This window comes from Cydia pomonella, chromosome 1, assembly GCF_033807575.1.
Source record: "Cydia pomonella isolate Wapato2018A chromosome 1, ilCydPomo1, whole genome shotgun sequence".
Classification (NCBI taxonomy): Eukaryota; Metazoa; Arthropoda; class Insecta; order Lepidoptera; family Tortricidae; genus Cydia; species Cydia pomonella.
In genome coordinates, this window is record NC_084703.1 from 4,855,336 (window position 1) to 4,870,828 (window position 15,493).

General features: G+C 37.6%; 2 protein-coding genes across 2 annotated transcripts in view; one reads left to right on the forward strand and one right to left on the reverse strand.

Annotated features, from left to right (window-relative positions):
• The window catches only part of LOC133519133 (longitudinals lacking protein, isoforms H/M/V-like), a 40,231-nt gene extending 27,366 nt beyond the window's left edge, over positions 1-12,865 (reverse strand). The window contains exons 1-3 of the mRNA XM_061853118.1: positions 12,611-12,865; positions 12,329-12,517; positions 4,845-5,018 (exon numbers count right to left, since the gene is read on the reverse strand). Of these exons, the coding sequence (XP_061709102.1) occupies positions 4,845-5,018; positions 12,329-12,514 (360 nt within the window). The 5' untranslated portion in view covers positions 12,515-12,517; positions 12,611-12,865. The remainder of the gene's footprint in view (positions 1-4,844; positions 5,019-12,328; positions 12,518-12,610) is intronic.
• A 152-nt stretch (positions 12,866-13,017) lies between these two features.
• LOC133529607 (UDP-sugar transporter UST74c) lies at positions 13,018-15,076 on the forward strand. Its single transcript, XM_061867359.1, has one exon. The coding sequence runs from the start codon at positions 13,835-13,837 to the stop codon at positions 14,822-14,824; it is 990 nt and encodes a 329-aa protein (XP_061723343.1). The 5' UTR covers positions 13,018-13,834; the 3' UTR covers positions 14,825-15,076.
• Positions 15,077-15,493: the final 417 nt, after the last annotated feature.

Consider the following 15,493-nt stretch of genomic DNA (forward strand, 5'->3'; position numbering starts at 1 on the left):
ATTCCAGAATCACGAGTACCGATCGAGTTCCGTGTTATTCGTTTACACAATTTTAATCTCCAGCCACCAACAAATCAAATGCAGGAAACTGCCACCAAAAATTAAAATTATACTAGTTAATTTTGACATAATAAAAGGTTCAAAATGCAATGGAATGGAAGGCGAGTTCATGCTTTTCCGGGCTTACACAGCTTAAGATCGGAATGGAGCAGTTTAAATGTATATAAACTTATGTTCTTAAACTTACTATGAACAGACTGTGTATTTTCAATGTCTGACCTTCTGTAAACCTTGTTCAACTACACCATACAGGTGCACCCCTTGAAAGCTATTCCGAACGCGCACCGCCCGCAGACGAGTATTCTCCTCTCAAAACCAGTATAACCATTATCTTCATTCACAAGTGGTAGTTACGGGTCTCGAGGCCAAACGTATCTGGACAGGAACAAATGTCTAGATTTGAAGAAGAAAAGGGAATACAGAGTATGGAGGCTGGACGTCTGATGTTTGAAATTCGAAACCCCACCCTCCCTCCCACTCGCACCTCTCGTCCCCCACAAAAGAGCGATGGAGACAGTCCAATTATCGGTTTTATAATGCACGCACACATAGGAAATTATACATCGATAGAGTGATGTACAGGAGACGTCAAAGATGTATAATGTGTAGTTGGACAGAGATAACATTTCGTGACCGTAAATAAAACGTACATTGCTGTTTGTACCATATTGATGAGGACCATATATGATGATTAACATATATAGGCTATATGCGAAGTGCGTAGCGACAATGAATGGCGTTTTCGGGGGTTTAGAGGTAAGGTCGATACGGGTAAGTGTGGATGGCCGTCACATCACCTGTTTACATATTAATTAGAGTTTATTGTGAGTTAATACATATGCCACTAAGCGCAAGTAGTCAAGTAGAAATTTCAGTAGACCTAGCACAGTATTGGCGCGATAGTATCTCGCGGCAAGATAGACTACCCGTCTTTTTCTAACTATGTTAATTAAAGAGGGACCTTTTAGAGGGAATTCATAAGACATCTTCAAACTATTTGACAGCTGCCAAGTCTCAGATAACGAATACGTCCCATGCCCGTTAGGGTTTCTGCTCGGGAATTCTCGAGGCGAGAAATCTCGAACAATTTGCCTTTCATCGAGACGGGAAATAGAAACTCAATGCCACGAGAACTCGAGAAAAAAATCACTTGTGATAAGTAAAAAGAAAACACGCGTATATCACGTAACGTGTCTATATATAGTGTATTTCTCTAGATAGTTATATAAATCGAAAAAAATGTTTTTTTTTTTTTTTTCATTTTCAGGTACTTAATAGTAGATTATACACCAAGGGGATAAAGTACTGATTTATGTCACGGACCATGGGACTAAGGGATTCAAGCGCGCCCAAGACAAAAACAGCTTTATCTCCGAGGAGTATACTTTTCTTACCTCCTGCGAGACAATAAAAAAAACTAAGGCTACTAGAAACAATATTTTATAAAAACAAATCAAAAATGAATGTTTGATACATTTGTCCAATTGTGGAATAGTACATTACTATAGAGGCCGGGAAACGTAGGGTTGCAGGCCAAGTAGATATAGTAAATAACAAAAAATGTAGTCAATTTGTTTTCTGGCGACCTACTCGGCTCGCCATTCTACCAGCGGTGCTCTGCGCGCGTAAGTCCGCGCGCCTGCGCGATGCGCCACCGCCGTTGCTTAGCAACGAATATGCACAACAACGGTGATTTGTTGTGCATATTCGTTGTTAAGCAACGGTAGCGTACCTATATTTGTTGATGTTTGAATGCCAAGACGTTGTGTCACAATTTGACGTTAAAAAACAAAAGAAGGTTGCTTTACAGTCCTAGGTGTGTAACGCAGTATGAAATTCCTTTACATATCATCTTCACTCATCGCACCTGGTATGTAGTATTTCCGGACCTAATTTGACGTAAGTCATATCATCATTTCATAGCAAGTTTGAGAAAAGACATTTTGTTTCTAATTTATTTATTCATAAACAATATTCAGCTTATGGTGGCTAGTACGATTTTCGAATAAAAAAATCCGATTTTCAAATCAGTGCGCGTGTGCTGCCGTACGGGCTTCAGGAAATTAGACTTTAAAAACATAACAATAAGAACTATGAGAAGTGAAATCACATTATAACCCGGCGGATTATAATGAAATTCAATAGGGACCGTGCGCGTTGGAGGGTCTGCCATCTTGTGGCCTGAATCGGAACCATAAACATGCGCATGTACACGTCACGTGTTTTCTTGTGCATAGTAGGTTCTGCCATCTTGTGGGCTACATCGGAACAAAAAACATCACATTTACGCCTCGCGCCAAAAATCTGATGCTGCCTCCTACAGTTCATTCACGCTCCCTATACAACATTACTACCCGGCTAAAGCAAAGGTCTCTAATGATTTGCTTTCGGTAATGTTTGCATGATATATAATTTAGCATTGTCGAATAGGAGCTAAGAAAACATTTATTAGTTAACCAACCAAATAAAAAACTGCCTTGATCCGTCCCCTATCGTTCTGGCATCGACCGATTTTCATATTTTGAAACATTTCAACTACTACTCTCAAATGTCTAAAGAATTCGTCTCGTTTTTGGTTCATTATTACACTTATGTTTTTTAGCATTAGAAAAAAGGTGAACTCATCACGTGTTTTTTCTTGAAAAAACGCTCAAAAAATAGCAAACTTGCTTATGAAAGCATATTAATGTAAACGATAAATATCATATATGATTTATAATAGTTATATATATATATTTACCGTGACTTATTTTTCAAAAGTGTTCTTCAATAAAAAGACACGTCAAGATAGCTTATCTTTTATCGTTTTAAGAAATGAACTAAATGGAAAATTTGGAATGAAAAGTTAATTTCCAATATAAGTTTCCGAAAATATTCCGTGTGGATGGCACAGGCACAACATTAGTAGATTCAGTTTTTTTTTTCACGTAAAATAGTTATGCGGTCGTATCAAAAATACACTCTGTATATATAGCGTAGTATAGCGTAGACAGATTATAATTTTTTATTTATTTATGCGTTACATATTATCCGTGTTTTTTATTTATTTCCGTTAATTTCAAGGTTGCATTTCTGAGCTTGAATTAAGTAACTTTCTCAAAGACACGGGTATTCTAATTAACTCCATTTCCGAGATAATCAATAATTTATTTTTATATTATAAGTAGGGGGCGTGTACACTTGCCTTAGGGCCTGTTTACGTATTGATTAGTGTTTAGTACGAGTTAATACATTTGCTACTAAACGTAAGTACAATCTCGGACAATCGATGTTTGAAATGTCTTTGATGTCATAGTTTTCAATTGTTTGGTTGAGTTAAATGTAATAGCCGTGTTACAACAACGCTATATGCTGCATCTAATTACTTTTTATAAAAAAAGGTTTTGTTTTTGAATATTACCCATGCCTTTTAGTTTCCTAATACGTAGTACTCATGCCCCGAAGTTAACGGAATTCAGTAAAAACACGGTGTATATACTCCGCCTCGTGTAGGCAATCTGGGAACAGACTACTCGTATAGACATAACTGAGTACATGTCAGTTGTCATGACGACGGGTGACGGAGGGTGGGAAGGTCAAACGTTGTTTTTCGACACTGCAATATGATCTAGAAGGAATGTACCATCCCCACTGTTAACTTTCCATCGGTGGACCTTATTACAAAAGGAATAAGGTCCACCTATGGACAGTTGAGTGTTGATGTGTGTACAGTGTCAACAAAGTTCGTGAAAATATATTAAATATTTGTAAAGCTGCGAAATTGGTATCAGCCGCAAACAGAACTAATTTCCAAAACAGTATTGAATTAAATTACCTACTTTTAAAAGAACAAATCAATCAAATCTAATTTTGAAATGGAATAAAAGGGGGTTCCAAATTAAAAACGAATAGTGACTCTAGTACTCAGGAGGGTATAATTTATATGATTTACTCTAGAGAGGACCGTTCAGTAGAAAAAGAATATATGTATAGGTAAAAAACTTAAGTAAGTCACCTGTTGTATGTAGTTGTGGCGTGTTCGAATAGACAATACATGTTTAAAAGACACACAAACAAAACAAATGTCTATTCGAACACGTCACAACTACATACAACAGGTGAATTACTTAAGTTTTTTACCTATACCTACTTGTCGCGTACCTTTAAATTTATGAAATGCTTACTCATATTTAAATAAAAACCGGACAAGTGTAAGTCGGACTCGCCCACCGAGGGTTCCGTACTTGTTAGTATTTTTTGTTATAGCGGCAATAGAAATACACCTATTAAAAATGTCAACTGTCTAACTATCACGGTTCATGACATACAGCCTGGTGACGAACGGGCGGACAGCGGAGTCTTAGTAATAGGGTCCCGTTTTACCCTTTGGGGACGGACCCTTAAAAAGTTGTCAACCCTAGCGTTGCTTCGCCGGAGCGCGAGGTCATCGACCCATGCTTTGAAGGTCACTATCATTAAGGATTCGAAAACAGTAGATAATCGCTTAGGCCGTTAGGACAGTGGTCGGCCAACCGCGGCTCATTGCGGCTCTTTGGGGGTACGATTGCGGCTCTTCAAGCAACTAAAAAAATACATCTGATCTCTGAAGCCAATGAAAACACCATTATCAGCTCTTTGACATTTCTAAAACTGGTAAGTGCGGTTGGCTCTTCCTCAAAAGCGAAGGTCACTCTGAAGGTATCAAAAACAGTAAAAAATCGCTTGTTCATTCAGAGATATCCAGGATAACAAGAACCTTAGGTTAGGTTGTCTATTTGCGGAAAAAGCTAAGGAAACTAACTTACCTCCCGTCCCTGAGTGAGCCCTTTCACCTGCAGGAGCTCGGCTGTATGCAGGAACCCGCTCAGCTCCTGCTGCCGCACGTGCACCTCACCACGGTACATAAACTGCAGGAGTTGCTTCAGCTCTTGGTGCGCGACGTCTTTGAGGATCACGATCGGGTGCTCGCAGGGGTTCATCTGGAGGGGAGAATGGGGTTAGTTGGTACATAAAAAACAGTCATCAGCAATATGTAACTATGTAAACAAAAAAATACAGAAACATAACACAAGGCAAAGAGAATTTGAAATACAGGTATATTGTCAAAGAAAACATTGTAGCCACGTAAATTTACTGCCATCTTTCGTCACATGATAAAACTTTTAGAACACCATTTGACTTTGATCCTTATTCATTCACTGATATGTGTTAAATTTGTTAAATATCATAAAGTGGCGCCATCTAATAGATCAAAGACGAAATGTATGACGCCATCGCTCCGAGCGATGGCGTCATAACGTTTAGGTTGTGCCCGGTGAGATGAATCAAATAATTACGACAAACAATTATTGACAGAATGCGTTAAACATCTCGTCAGTTAAATGCACATGATAGAATTATAAGTTTTTTGTTCGGTAAATGAAAACAAAAAATGATTTGAAATTTTTTCCTACTTTCTGTTTAACTGTTTTAATGGGAAGTATCGGTACGTATTTGTTAGCTTATAGGGACCGTGCGCGTTGGAGGGTCTGCCATCTTGTGGCCTGAATCAGAACCATAAACATGTACATTTACACGTCACGTGTTTTCTTGTGCATAGTAGGTTCTGCCATCTTGTGGGCGACATCGGAACAAAAAACATCACATTTACGCCTCGCGTCAAAAATCTGACGGCTCCTGTGTTGCCTCCTATAGTTCATGCACGCTCCCTATATATATGTGGTTGTATTATAAATTATACAGCGAAAGTTTGCCGTGTCTTTATTTGACGTTGGCGGCCCGATCAGCTACACTAAGGTCCGCTTAAGTGTCTTCTGCTAACTACAGTGATTATACTAATTATATTCATTTAAATTACGATGATAATTACAATTATTGTACCATAATCGTCTAATTGTTGTATAAAACTAATAGGCATGTAATTAGGTTTACGTGTAAATTGTAATTAATGATGGAGAGTCGATTAGCTGTATTCATACATACGCTTTTTCCAACAAATAACTATTAAATTTAAAATTACAAAACCCCTACCCAATTATGCATAAAATGCCTGACATAATTTTGGAAAAGAGCGGATACTCTTCAAACGGAAAAGTATCTCCCTTTAAAAAAAAACCGCATCGAAATCGGTCCATCCGTTTGAGAGCTACGATGCCACAGACACATATTGGCGTCAAACGTATAACACTCATCTTTTTGCTTCGGGGTTAAAAAATGATTCCAACAGAACAGAGTGATGAAATTTTAAAATTCATGTACGAAAACGAAATTTTCAAATTCTGATATAATAAATGATATTGTTTACATATTTGCCAAAGTACTGTTAGCATTTCAGTCGGAAATCGAACTTTGTACTTCGCAATCTGTGCTGTGTCAGGGTTCTTGTTAAAATATTCCATCAATAACAGCATTAATAAGCAATACATAATAATGAAAAAACAATGGTTGTTCTACTTCTAGACTTCATTCTGCCAAATATTTAAAATGTTTAACTTTGTACTCTGTTCATTTGCCTGTATATAATAAAATAAGTAGTTATTTTGACAGCAGACGACGCTCTAAGCAAAACGTCCCAATTTGTCGCTTCCCATAAGGACGAGATTTACTTGTACCTTTATACGACTGACCTGACATGGCGTCCTTATGACAAGCGACATATATAAATATATAAATAACAAATAATAATGGAAGTGTAAATAATTTGCACGCCTGCATGCAGGTTGAATATGCATGTACAACTTAGCCATAAGATCTTGCCTTGTTACCATATTCGAGCAAATAAAGATATTTTGATTTTTGATTTGACAAAGTGGGACGTTTTGCCGGCCGCGGTCCCATATATATACACATATTATACATGGGTGAATTAATTTTTCTCATCAATCGCCACCAAGGTTACGATCGCCTGGGGTCACACTTTAAAGCCTGGATTTGTGGTATTTAAATTAACAAAACAATCAAGTTTGTGGTAGTTATACACCCTGTCCACAATGGGCCATCTGCCAAGCATGACAATATAACGTGGTACAAGAACCATCGAACAAACTGTAACTTTGATCGACATCATAACGTCACGAACGCGTTTGCGTTAAGTCTCATTTTGTATAGGATTTTGAGTTTCCAAAACGTCCCGCTTGGCGCGCTCTTTCTAAATCCAATACAAAATGAGACTAAACGCAAACGCGTACGTCACGTTTCGAAATCGAATTTATTTACACTAGGGGTACTGAGCTACTAATGTCGCCTGGATAATAGTAAAGAATAACAAAAAGAAATTATCGATTACCCACGGTCAATGAATGGTTGGTGCAAAAACGGCTAACGGATTTTGATAACATTTTGCATACATGCCAATAGGAATTTTTCCTGTATTTAAAATAATTATTTCACATTTAATCAATTGTTTCTTTTCTTGTATCTATTTACTGAGGTGTGCCAATAAAGAGTATTCTATCTATCTATCATGCACGACACAAAGCACCAGATAATTACTATAAAAATACATAGCTAGCAGGTATATTTTAACCCTTCTAACTAAAAAAGCACGTGAGTTGACCGTGACGTCATTAGCAGTTTTCATACAAATTCCATATTGGTATAAATCGTTTTAACAGGTCGAAAATGGAAACTGATTGGACTAGTAAGAGAATACCATATTATATTTATAATATGGAAAACAACAGATACTGGATTTATCCTGGAATTCATACACAAAGTGGGTACAATGGGGGTCGCAGTTTAGTTCAAAAAGGGGGATGGGGTAGACGTGGGGGCCTGTTTAACGTCCCACGCGCTAAATTAATTGTAAGGCGGAGGCTAGTGGAAATAAACCAATATTGATTCATAAGGGAATAACTTTGTGAAGCGCATTATGGTTGGCATAATGGATGGAGGACGGGGTGGGGGTAGTGGACATCCACCGGTCTCCACCGGCCCGTTGATGGACATTGTAAAGAAGGCCTGCACAGCCGCCTATTGATAGATCCTTGGCGCGCAAAATAACGACCGCATGTGGTCGCGACCTTCGTTCACGAGGAATCGAGGAAGAAGAAAATTTATAATGTGAAACCAGAAACAACTGTCGAATATTTAAAATACTTGTTGATATGATTGTATTATGCTTATATATGGTTGGAAAATTGCTAAATACATATATCAAAGGACGGGCCTTACGGGCATTAAGAACGGTGCTAGTTGAGCGGTGTCACTCACGAATTCGAGCCAATCGTGCAGTCTAACGCAACTAGTTGCGACGAATCGCGCGCGTTATGCGAACTCATCGACCAATCGCGTTGTGGCGTTAGACTGCACGATTGGCTCGAATTCGTGAGTGACACCGCTGTACTGGCCCCATTCTTACAGCCCGGATTAGATATATGTCAATGGCTAAATATCTCGCGCGACTTATAATTACTGATATCATAGACGTCACAATGGCAATATAATAATTATCTGATGTGGAATGGCCCTAAATACTGCAGATTAATAATCCCTATTATAATCAGTGATCGGTTATTTGGATTCTCCCTCGCGGGATATCAAGTAGAAAAGTTAATATAGATACGACAGTTTCCCGCGATACCGAACAAACCTTACAAAAATAAAACAATTTAAATTATCTCTAAGGATTTTTTTACTCTTACATGGCAACCAGTTGAGACAAAAACTTCTATTCTTTTCCTAATCTCAACATTTTATTTAAAGCAAAATATATTAAAACCTCCACAAAGTATTAGATAGATAGATAGATAGATAGATAGATAAATCATTTATTTATCTATCTATCTATCTATCTAATTATATTTGTCATCTAATTATAATTAGCTTATATATTTGTCATGATGGAAAAAATACTTCTAAATCCTGACATTGACATTTCATTATTTTCTCTGGATTTCAGTTCTTATTATTTGCATCTAAGGATTGCATAAATAAATAGGTATTATCTGTATAATTTATACTATAATATTAGATCACAGGTTATCGTATAAGTGCAAATACATAGATCTTATAGCTCAAAGGCGATCCAATTAATAAGTATCCACGTTAAGTTCGCACACTATGATTTATGGTTCAATTTTTATTTCATCGACTTGTTTCATGGACTCTGAGATTATCTTTTACGACAACTGTGGCTTACTCTAATTGAACTTTTGATTCGCGTATGATTAGAATATTCTCGGGGAGTACTAGACCGTAAGGCAGTGTTACATACTAGTTGACATGCCGCGAAAACCTAATTCTTCCCCTAAGGATGAAACTATTCTAAGTTGGATCGAGCCCCACGTTGACTTGATGTATGAGTCGACTCAATCTATTGTTCAAAATGTGAAGTAACCATCGGATGTACGAGTAAAAATGTTGTTAAAAAACACGTTGAAAGTGCCCAGCACAGAGGATTACAACAGAAGAAAGAAGATTTTTACTTTGATCTAGTCCAGTTCTTAATTATTTGCAATATTCCGTGGCAGCAAATCGAAAATCCGGCTTTTAAATCTTTCTTTGAAAAGTACATATGCTGTAAATGTGGTGATAGTATTAAGTTACCCGGTGAATCCATTATAAGAAGAACGTATTTGGATAAGTTTTACAAAGAATAGTTAAGTGTTATACACGGTGACGTTGCAGACGAAAAATTATGGATATCGCTTGACGAAACAACGGACTTTCTTGGGTACTAGTCTATCAGCTACTTAGATGTTTAAAAGTGTAATAAAATAAACAGCAAACACATTGTATTTTTTTGCCTTTTCTAACAACATAAAGCCCGGATTCCCGGGGCATATCCATACTAACATAATGATTGAGGTCGTTCACCCCATGTCGAATCCAAAAAACCGATCACTGATTATAATATTATACATTCGAAAGTAACTCTTGCAGCGGCCCTACTGTGAACCACGTTCGATGTGTTGGCTCTCTGTCACACTTGTAAATTCGTACTTAAGTGTGACAGGGAGGCAACCCGTTGAACGTGGTTGGCGATAGGCTAGCTCATCATGGTTTAACCGCTAGAAACCGAAAAAAATCTAGATGAACGATATGGTATGAAGATAGTTTCAGACCCAAGGAAGGATATAAGATAATTTTTATCAATCATCATCTTCATCATCTTCCCACACAAACAAAGTCGAAGTCCTTATGCATATAATTACAGATGACTGTAAGTTACTGTGAAAACAGTGTATTATATACTTTGAAATATATAATTTGTAGTATCAAGTTGTAGGTCCAAAGTGTAACATAAATCTTCCTATGATATTTGTATTAACTGGAAAGTAAGGGCATGGAAAAAATATATTCGCATCAGCATATAGACAACCACCATAAATAAAATTAATTTAATAAATAATAATAAATATTATAGGACATTATTACACAAATTGACTTAGTCCCACAGTAAGCTCAATATGGCTTGTGTTGAGGGTACTTAGACAATGATATATATAATATATAAATATTTATAAATACTTAAATACATAGAAAACATCCATGACTCAGGAACAAATATGCATGCTCATCACACGAACAAATGCCCTTACCAGGATTTGAACCCGGGACCATCAGCTTCGTAGGCAGGGTCACTACCCACTAGGCCAACCCGGTCATCAATTTAAAAAATTGAAGGCCATTCATTTAAGTATTTAACACATTCACTGCATAAAACTATGCTCAGGTACTAATTGCCACAGTGAAAATGTTAACCCTTAAATCGGCAATATCCAAAATACTCGACATGACTTTTGTCCTTCTTTTTGTAATTTTGGTCTTAACCATCATTGATACTATTGACTGCCTAGGAGATTTAAACTCATGACCTTCAATTCATACCATCAATTTGACGGTTAAAAGAATGTAAATTAAGTACCCAAATATCCTGGAGCCTTGTGAAGAAGACAGGCTCTAGACAGAAACACGTGGAGCAATATGGGAGAGGTCTATGCCAAAGGCAACCAGACAAAATGTCTGCGGAGAAAGGCTAGCAGTAAGCATGTACCCAAATAAACCATGTAACCACATTATTGATGTAGAGTATTAATTATAGTTTTACAAAATTGGTAGAATAACCTAGTTACTATATCACTAAAACATTGTTTAGTTTGTTTACATTTTTTAATACCTAAATGAAGAGTATATACTAGATTTGAAACATTAGAGCATAGGTTGAAGCTACATATATCAACCTATGTTAAAATTATTCAAGTATGTCCACAGTTAGTGGGATTCCCATGGGCGTAGGCAGGTACAGGCAGCTGCCCTGAGGTTAAATTTTACATACAAATTATGTCCTTCTGTGGCATATGCCCCCCCCCCCCAACCCCCAAGTCCTCCAGCGATATCAACTTGCCCCCCCCCCCTAGTTCACAGGCTGGCTACGCCCTTGGGGATTCCACCAGTGTGTGGAACTATTCAGTATAAAAATGCTTATGCTGCACAGTGCTGCAATCTGGTGGAATCCTGCCTTTAGAAAGCAGCCACCTCACAACTTGAACTAAACAACACTATTCATTTAGTGAACTAAGCAACAACTTTAGTTTACTTCTATGCAAATTTTAAATACACCTAGGAGCATTGGCCCAAGTACACTGCCAAAGAAACTAATATGCTTTATAATATATGAAGTGAATGGGTTATTAATATTAACCATAATTTGTTTGCATTCAGTTCACTGAAGACTTTTTTCTGGGAACTGCATGGTTTGGGTTTCGATGGGCTTGAAAAGTTTTTGCCAATTTCTAATTTAACAAACAAAGATTCTATAGGTCAGACCATATGGGAAACATCATTTAAGAATGGTTGAAAGATTTCAATTTCATTTTGTTTAATCTGTCAATAAGTGGCTAAAGTTATTTCATAAAAATACTATTTAATGTTTTATTATATTAAACATAGGTTGTACTAAGTTTAAGTAACACAATATTTTTGGCATTGGAATAGGCCTTGAATTTACCTGTTCAGGTCATTTTCCTTAAAATACCATGAATATGTAACATTTACTATACAAGATAACAAAAGGAGACATCTCAAACATACACCATCAGGTTCACTGAAGGCCATAAGTCTCAGAGTTAAGAAATATAATTATTGGGTTAAATTATTAAAGCTTAGTGATAAACATTAGTTTATATCCAATACACTGATAAAAAAAAAACAATTAAAAAATTCGCTATTGAAAGATTAGAACGCGCGCACTTATCTTACCATAAACAAACAATACTTGTTTTATTGAAACCAGATAACTTGGCTCAGGCATAACAACAATGAAAAAATAGTGAGTCATAGTTCATACCTTGAATAATTCCTTGAAATAGGGACTGCATACTGACAAGATGAGTTTGTGAGCGTGCACATACTGGCCTCCCGCTGCCAATGTCACATCCACCAAGTCTTCTCCTTCCAGTAATGCATGGAACGACTGAGATAGGTTCGAGTGGAAGTCATTCCACCGTAATGAAAACTGCTCCGGCATCGCCATCGCCTGAAACCACGGTCACGTAAACACTGACGCCCTTATAACTGTAAATGTAATGACTCGACCGCTTTCAGGGAACTACGCGTCCAAACAACTCACTGAAACAATTGCCCACGTAAACTGCACTGCGCTATCGATCCGTTTTACCTCCAAGCACCCTAAATATACATGTTTGTGAATCTATAACTAATTACAAGAAAGCTAGCTAATTACGATCTTTTAGGATCTGAGTCGAATACTGTTGACTGGCATGGCAATACACAGAAAAAAATACCAAAATGTCGCTTGCTCAGTCCGTTTGATTGTCTGACAACAGCCGGATTGGAATGCGTGCGTGTAAAAAAATGTTTTACTTATTTACGTAAAATAATTAAATTATAGTAATAAAATGTTTTATGATATTTTTATAATTTTAATGTCTGCTTTTATGTTAAATATTTTTAGTTTTAGTTAATAAATACTAGGTATTTATTTACACTATTAAATTACTGTTGGTGGTGCTTGTTATGTTGGTCACCCTGATTTTCTACTTTAATTTATTTTTAACTGTATCAAAATTCTATTACCTCAAATTATTATTTCGGAATTATCTTTACAATTAGCTTGAACAGTAAACCTTAAAATTTACTTATATTAATATTACTTGAATCGTTTCTGCGCATCAGCTAACAAAACTATTGTTGTTCAATATTGTAATAAATTGACCACACTTTTTCGGGTTAGATGTAAATTTTTCCATAAACATTTCAACTCCTCGTGTCCGATAAATCACTTATAAAATTTAATTGATTTCTTTGAATGATGCCAACATGGCATTGTAATTATTTATTTTATTGTACATCTGTTATAATCGGACTATAAGTCTAGCCACAGACGCACGGAATTTACATTCGGTTTCTGTGCGGAATGACAGGTGTGACCGGAACGTCGCTCTACAAATTCATAGTGCTATCTCGTTTACACCTGCCATTCTGTACGGAAAATTCCGTGCGTCTGCGTCAGGTTAAAAAGGCTGTCCAACATTGTAAATAAACCATAAATACTGCCACGATTACAATCATGTGTGATTTTTTTCGTTGGCAACTTCACTCTGTACGTCATCGTCAAGTCAACCGCAAACCCAAATGTCACAAGCGGAAACGTAGATACGGCCGCGAAAATCCCACAAGGTTTTAAGTATTAATTTATTTGATTGTAATAGAGCCGTGGCCATGAAAGCGACTCACGCTATTACCCGACTATGACCAGCGTCGTGACTATCGGTAAGCGTTTGACGTAGTATCAATGAGTTAAAGTTAGTAGATAATTAGCAATCACCGCGCGATGTCGGGCCGCGGGCAGGACGAGGCCGAGAGCGAGTCCAAGCTCCTGAAGCGGGCGCTGAGCGCTGCCTTCTATGCGTTCGCCTCCTTCATGATCACCGTCGTCAACAAAACAGTGCTAACTACGTACGCTTTCCCGTCGTACCTGGTGCTCGGCCTCGGGCAGATGATAGCGACTTTAGTGGTGCTGTGGGTCGGGCGGCGGATCCGGCTGGTGCAGTTCCCGTCGCTGGATATGAACGTCGCGCGCCGCATCTGGCCGCTGCCGATCATCTACCTCGGCAACATGGTGACGGGTCTCGGAGGGACGAAGGAGCTGAGCTTGCCGATGCTTACCGCGCTGCGTCGCTTTAGCATTCTTATGACCATGATTTTGGAGAGAATCATACTCGGTGTAAGAGCTACATGGCAAGTGCAAGGAAGTGTTATGGCCATGGTGGGAGGAGCGTTGCTGGCCGCAGCCGATGACGTCACATTCTCATGGCAGGGCTACACACTAGTCCTCCTCAATGATGGCTTCACTGCTGCAAATGGTGTTATCAGTAAGAAGAAGCTTGACTCAAAGGAGCTTGGGAAGTATGGGCTCATGTTCTACAATGCATTCTTCATGATTGTGCCTGCAGCATACGTTGCCTGGCATGTCGGGGACATAGAAGCATCAATCAATTATGAGCATTGGGGCGATACACTGTTCCTAATTCAGTTCCTAACATCGTGTGTCATGGGGTTTGTACTTTCGTATAGTGTCATGCTCTGTACACAATACAACAGTGCCTTAACAACAACTATCATTGGTTGCCTTAAGAACATTTTAGTTACTTATCTCGGTATGGTAATTGGTGGGGACTATGTGTTCTCGTGGCTTAACTTTGTAGGTTTAAATATAAGCGTGTTGGCAAGTCTTATATATACGTATGTTACGTTCAAACGTAAACCTCAGGCTGTGTACAGCAAGCTTGCAGAAGCGAATGCTCGTGTGGATACCGTATAGCAGTATCTGAAACATAGGACCCAGTGCTCTACGTTCCTAGTATAGTATTGAGTTACCAAAGAACAGTGGATTTTGTGAAATCTCATATTTTAACTGCTGATCAAAAGTGAACAACTAAATTATTAGAGCTATTTATAGTTGAATGCTAGTATAGAAGGCGAACTTCAGTATTTAAGGTGGAATGTTTTGCTGCCTTTTCTTTACAATCATATGTGTACAAACTAAGTTATCACTGTATTATTCTATTCATCTATGTTTTTTTTAATATGTTATTATGATTACATTAGTCAATGTATGTTCAATTTATGCACAGTATGTAACATACAAAAAACCATGTCAGATAAACATCGGTCCATACAATACATATGGCCTAGGTTTTCGACAGAGGGATAAGCTCTTAAAGGCGACTCTGGTTGTTAAATCCCCAAGCCTGACATGGACAATTTCATGTACATTTCTGGGTTGGTAAGTAACAATGTCAATGTTTACTTATTGGACCAGTAATGTAAAGTGAATTGTCAGTGTGGTGAAACGGGCCAGGAATACAGGGGAAATATTAAGTCTCTCGACAGACAAGTGTCAAAGAAGGGTTTAAAATAAATTTTTATTAACTGTTTTTATTTTTTTAATATACAATACTAGTAAAATACGCATTTGTTGCGTATGCAT

Excerpts from the sequence above, each read along its gene's own strand:
- LOC133529607 (XM_061867359.1), top strand. The coding sequence starts at position 13,835 with ATGTCGGGCCGCGGGCAGGACGAGGCCGAGAGCGAGTCCAAGCTCCTG.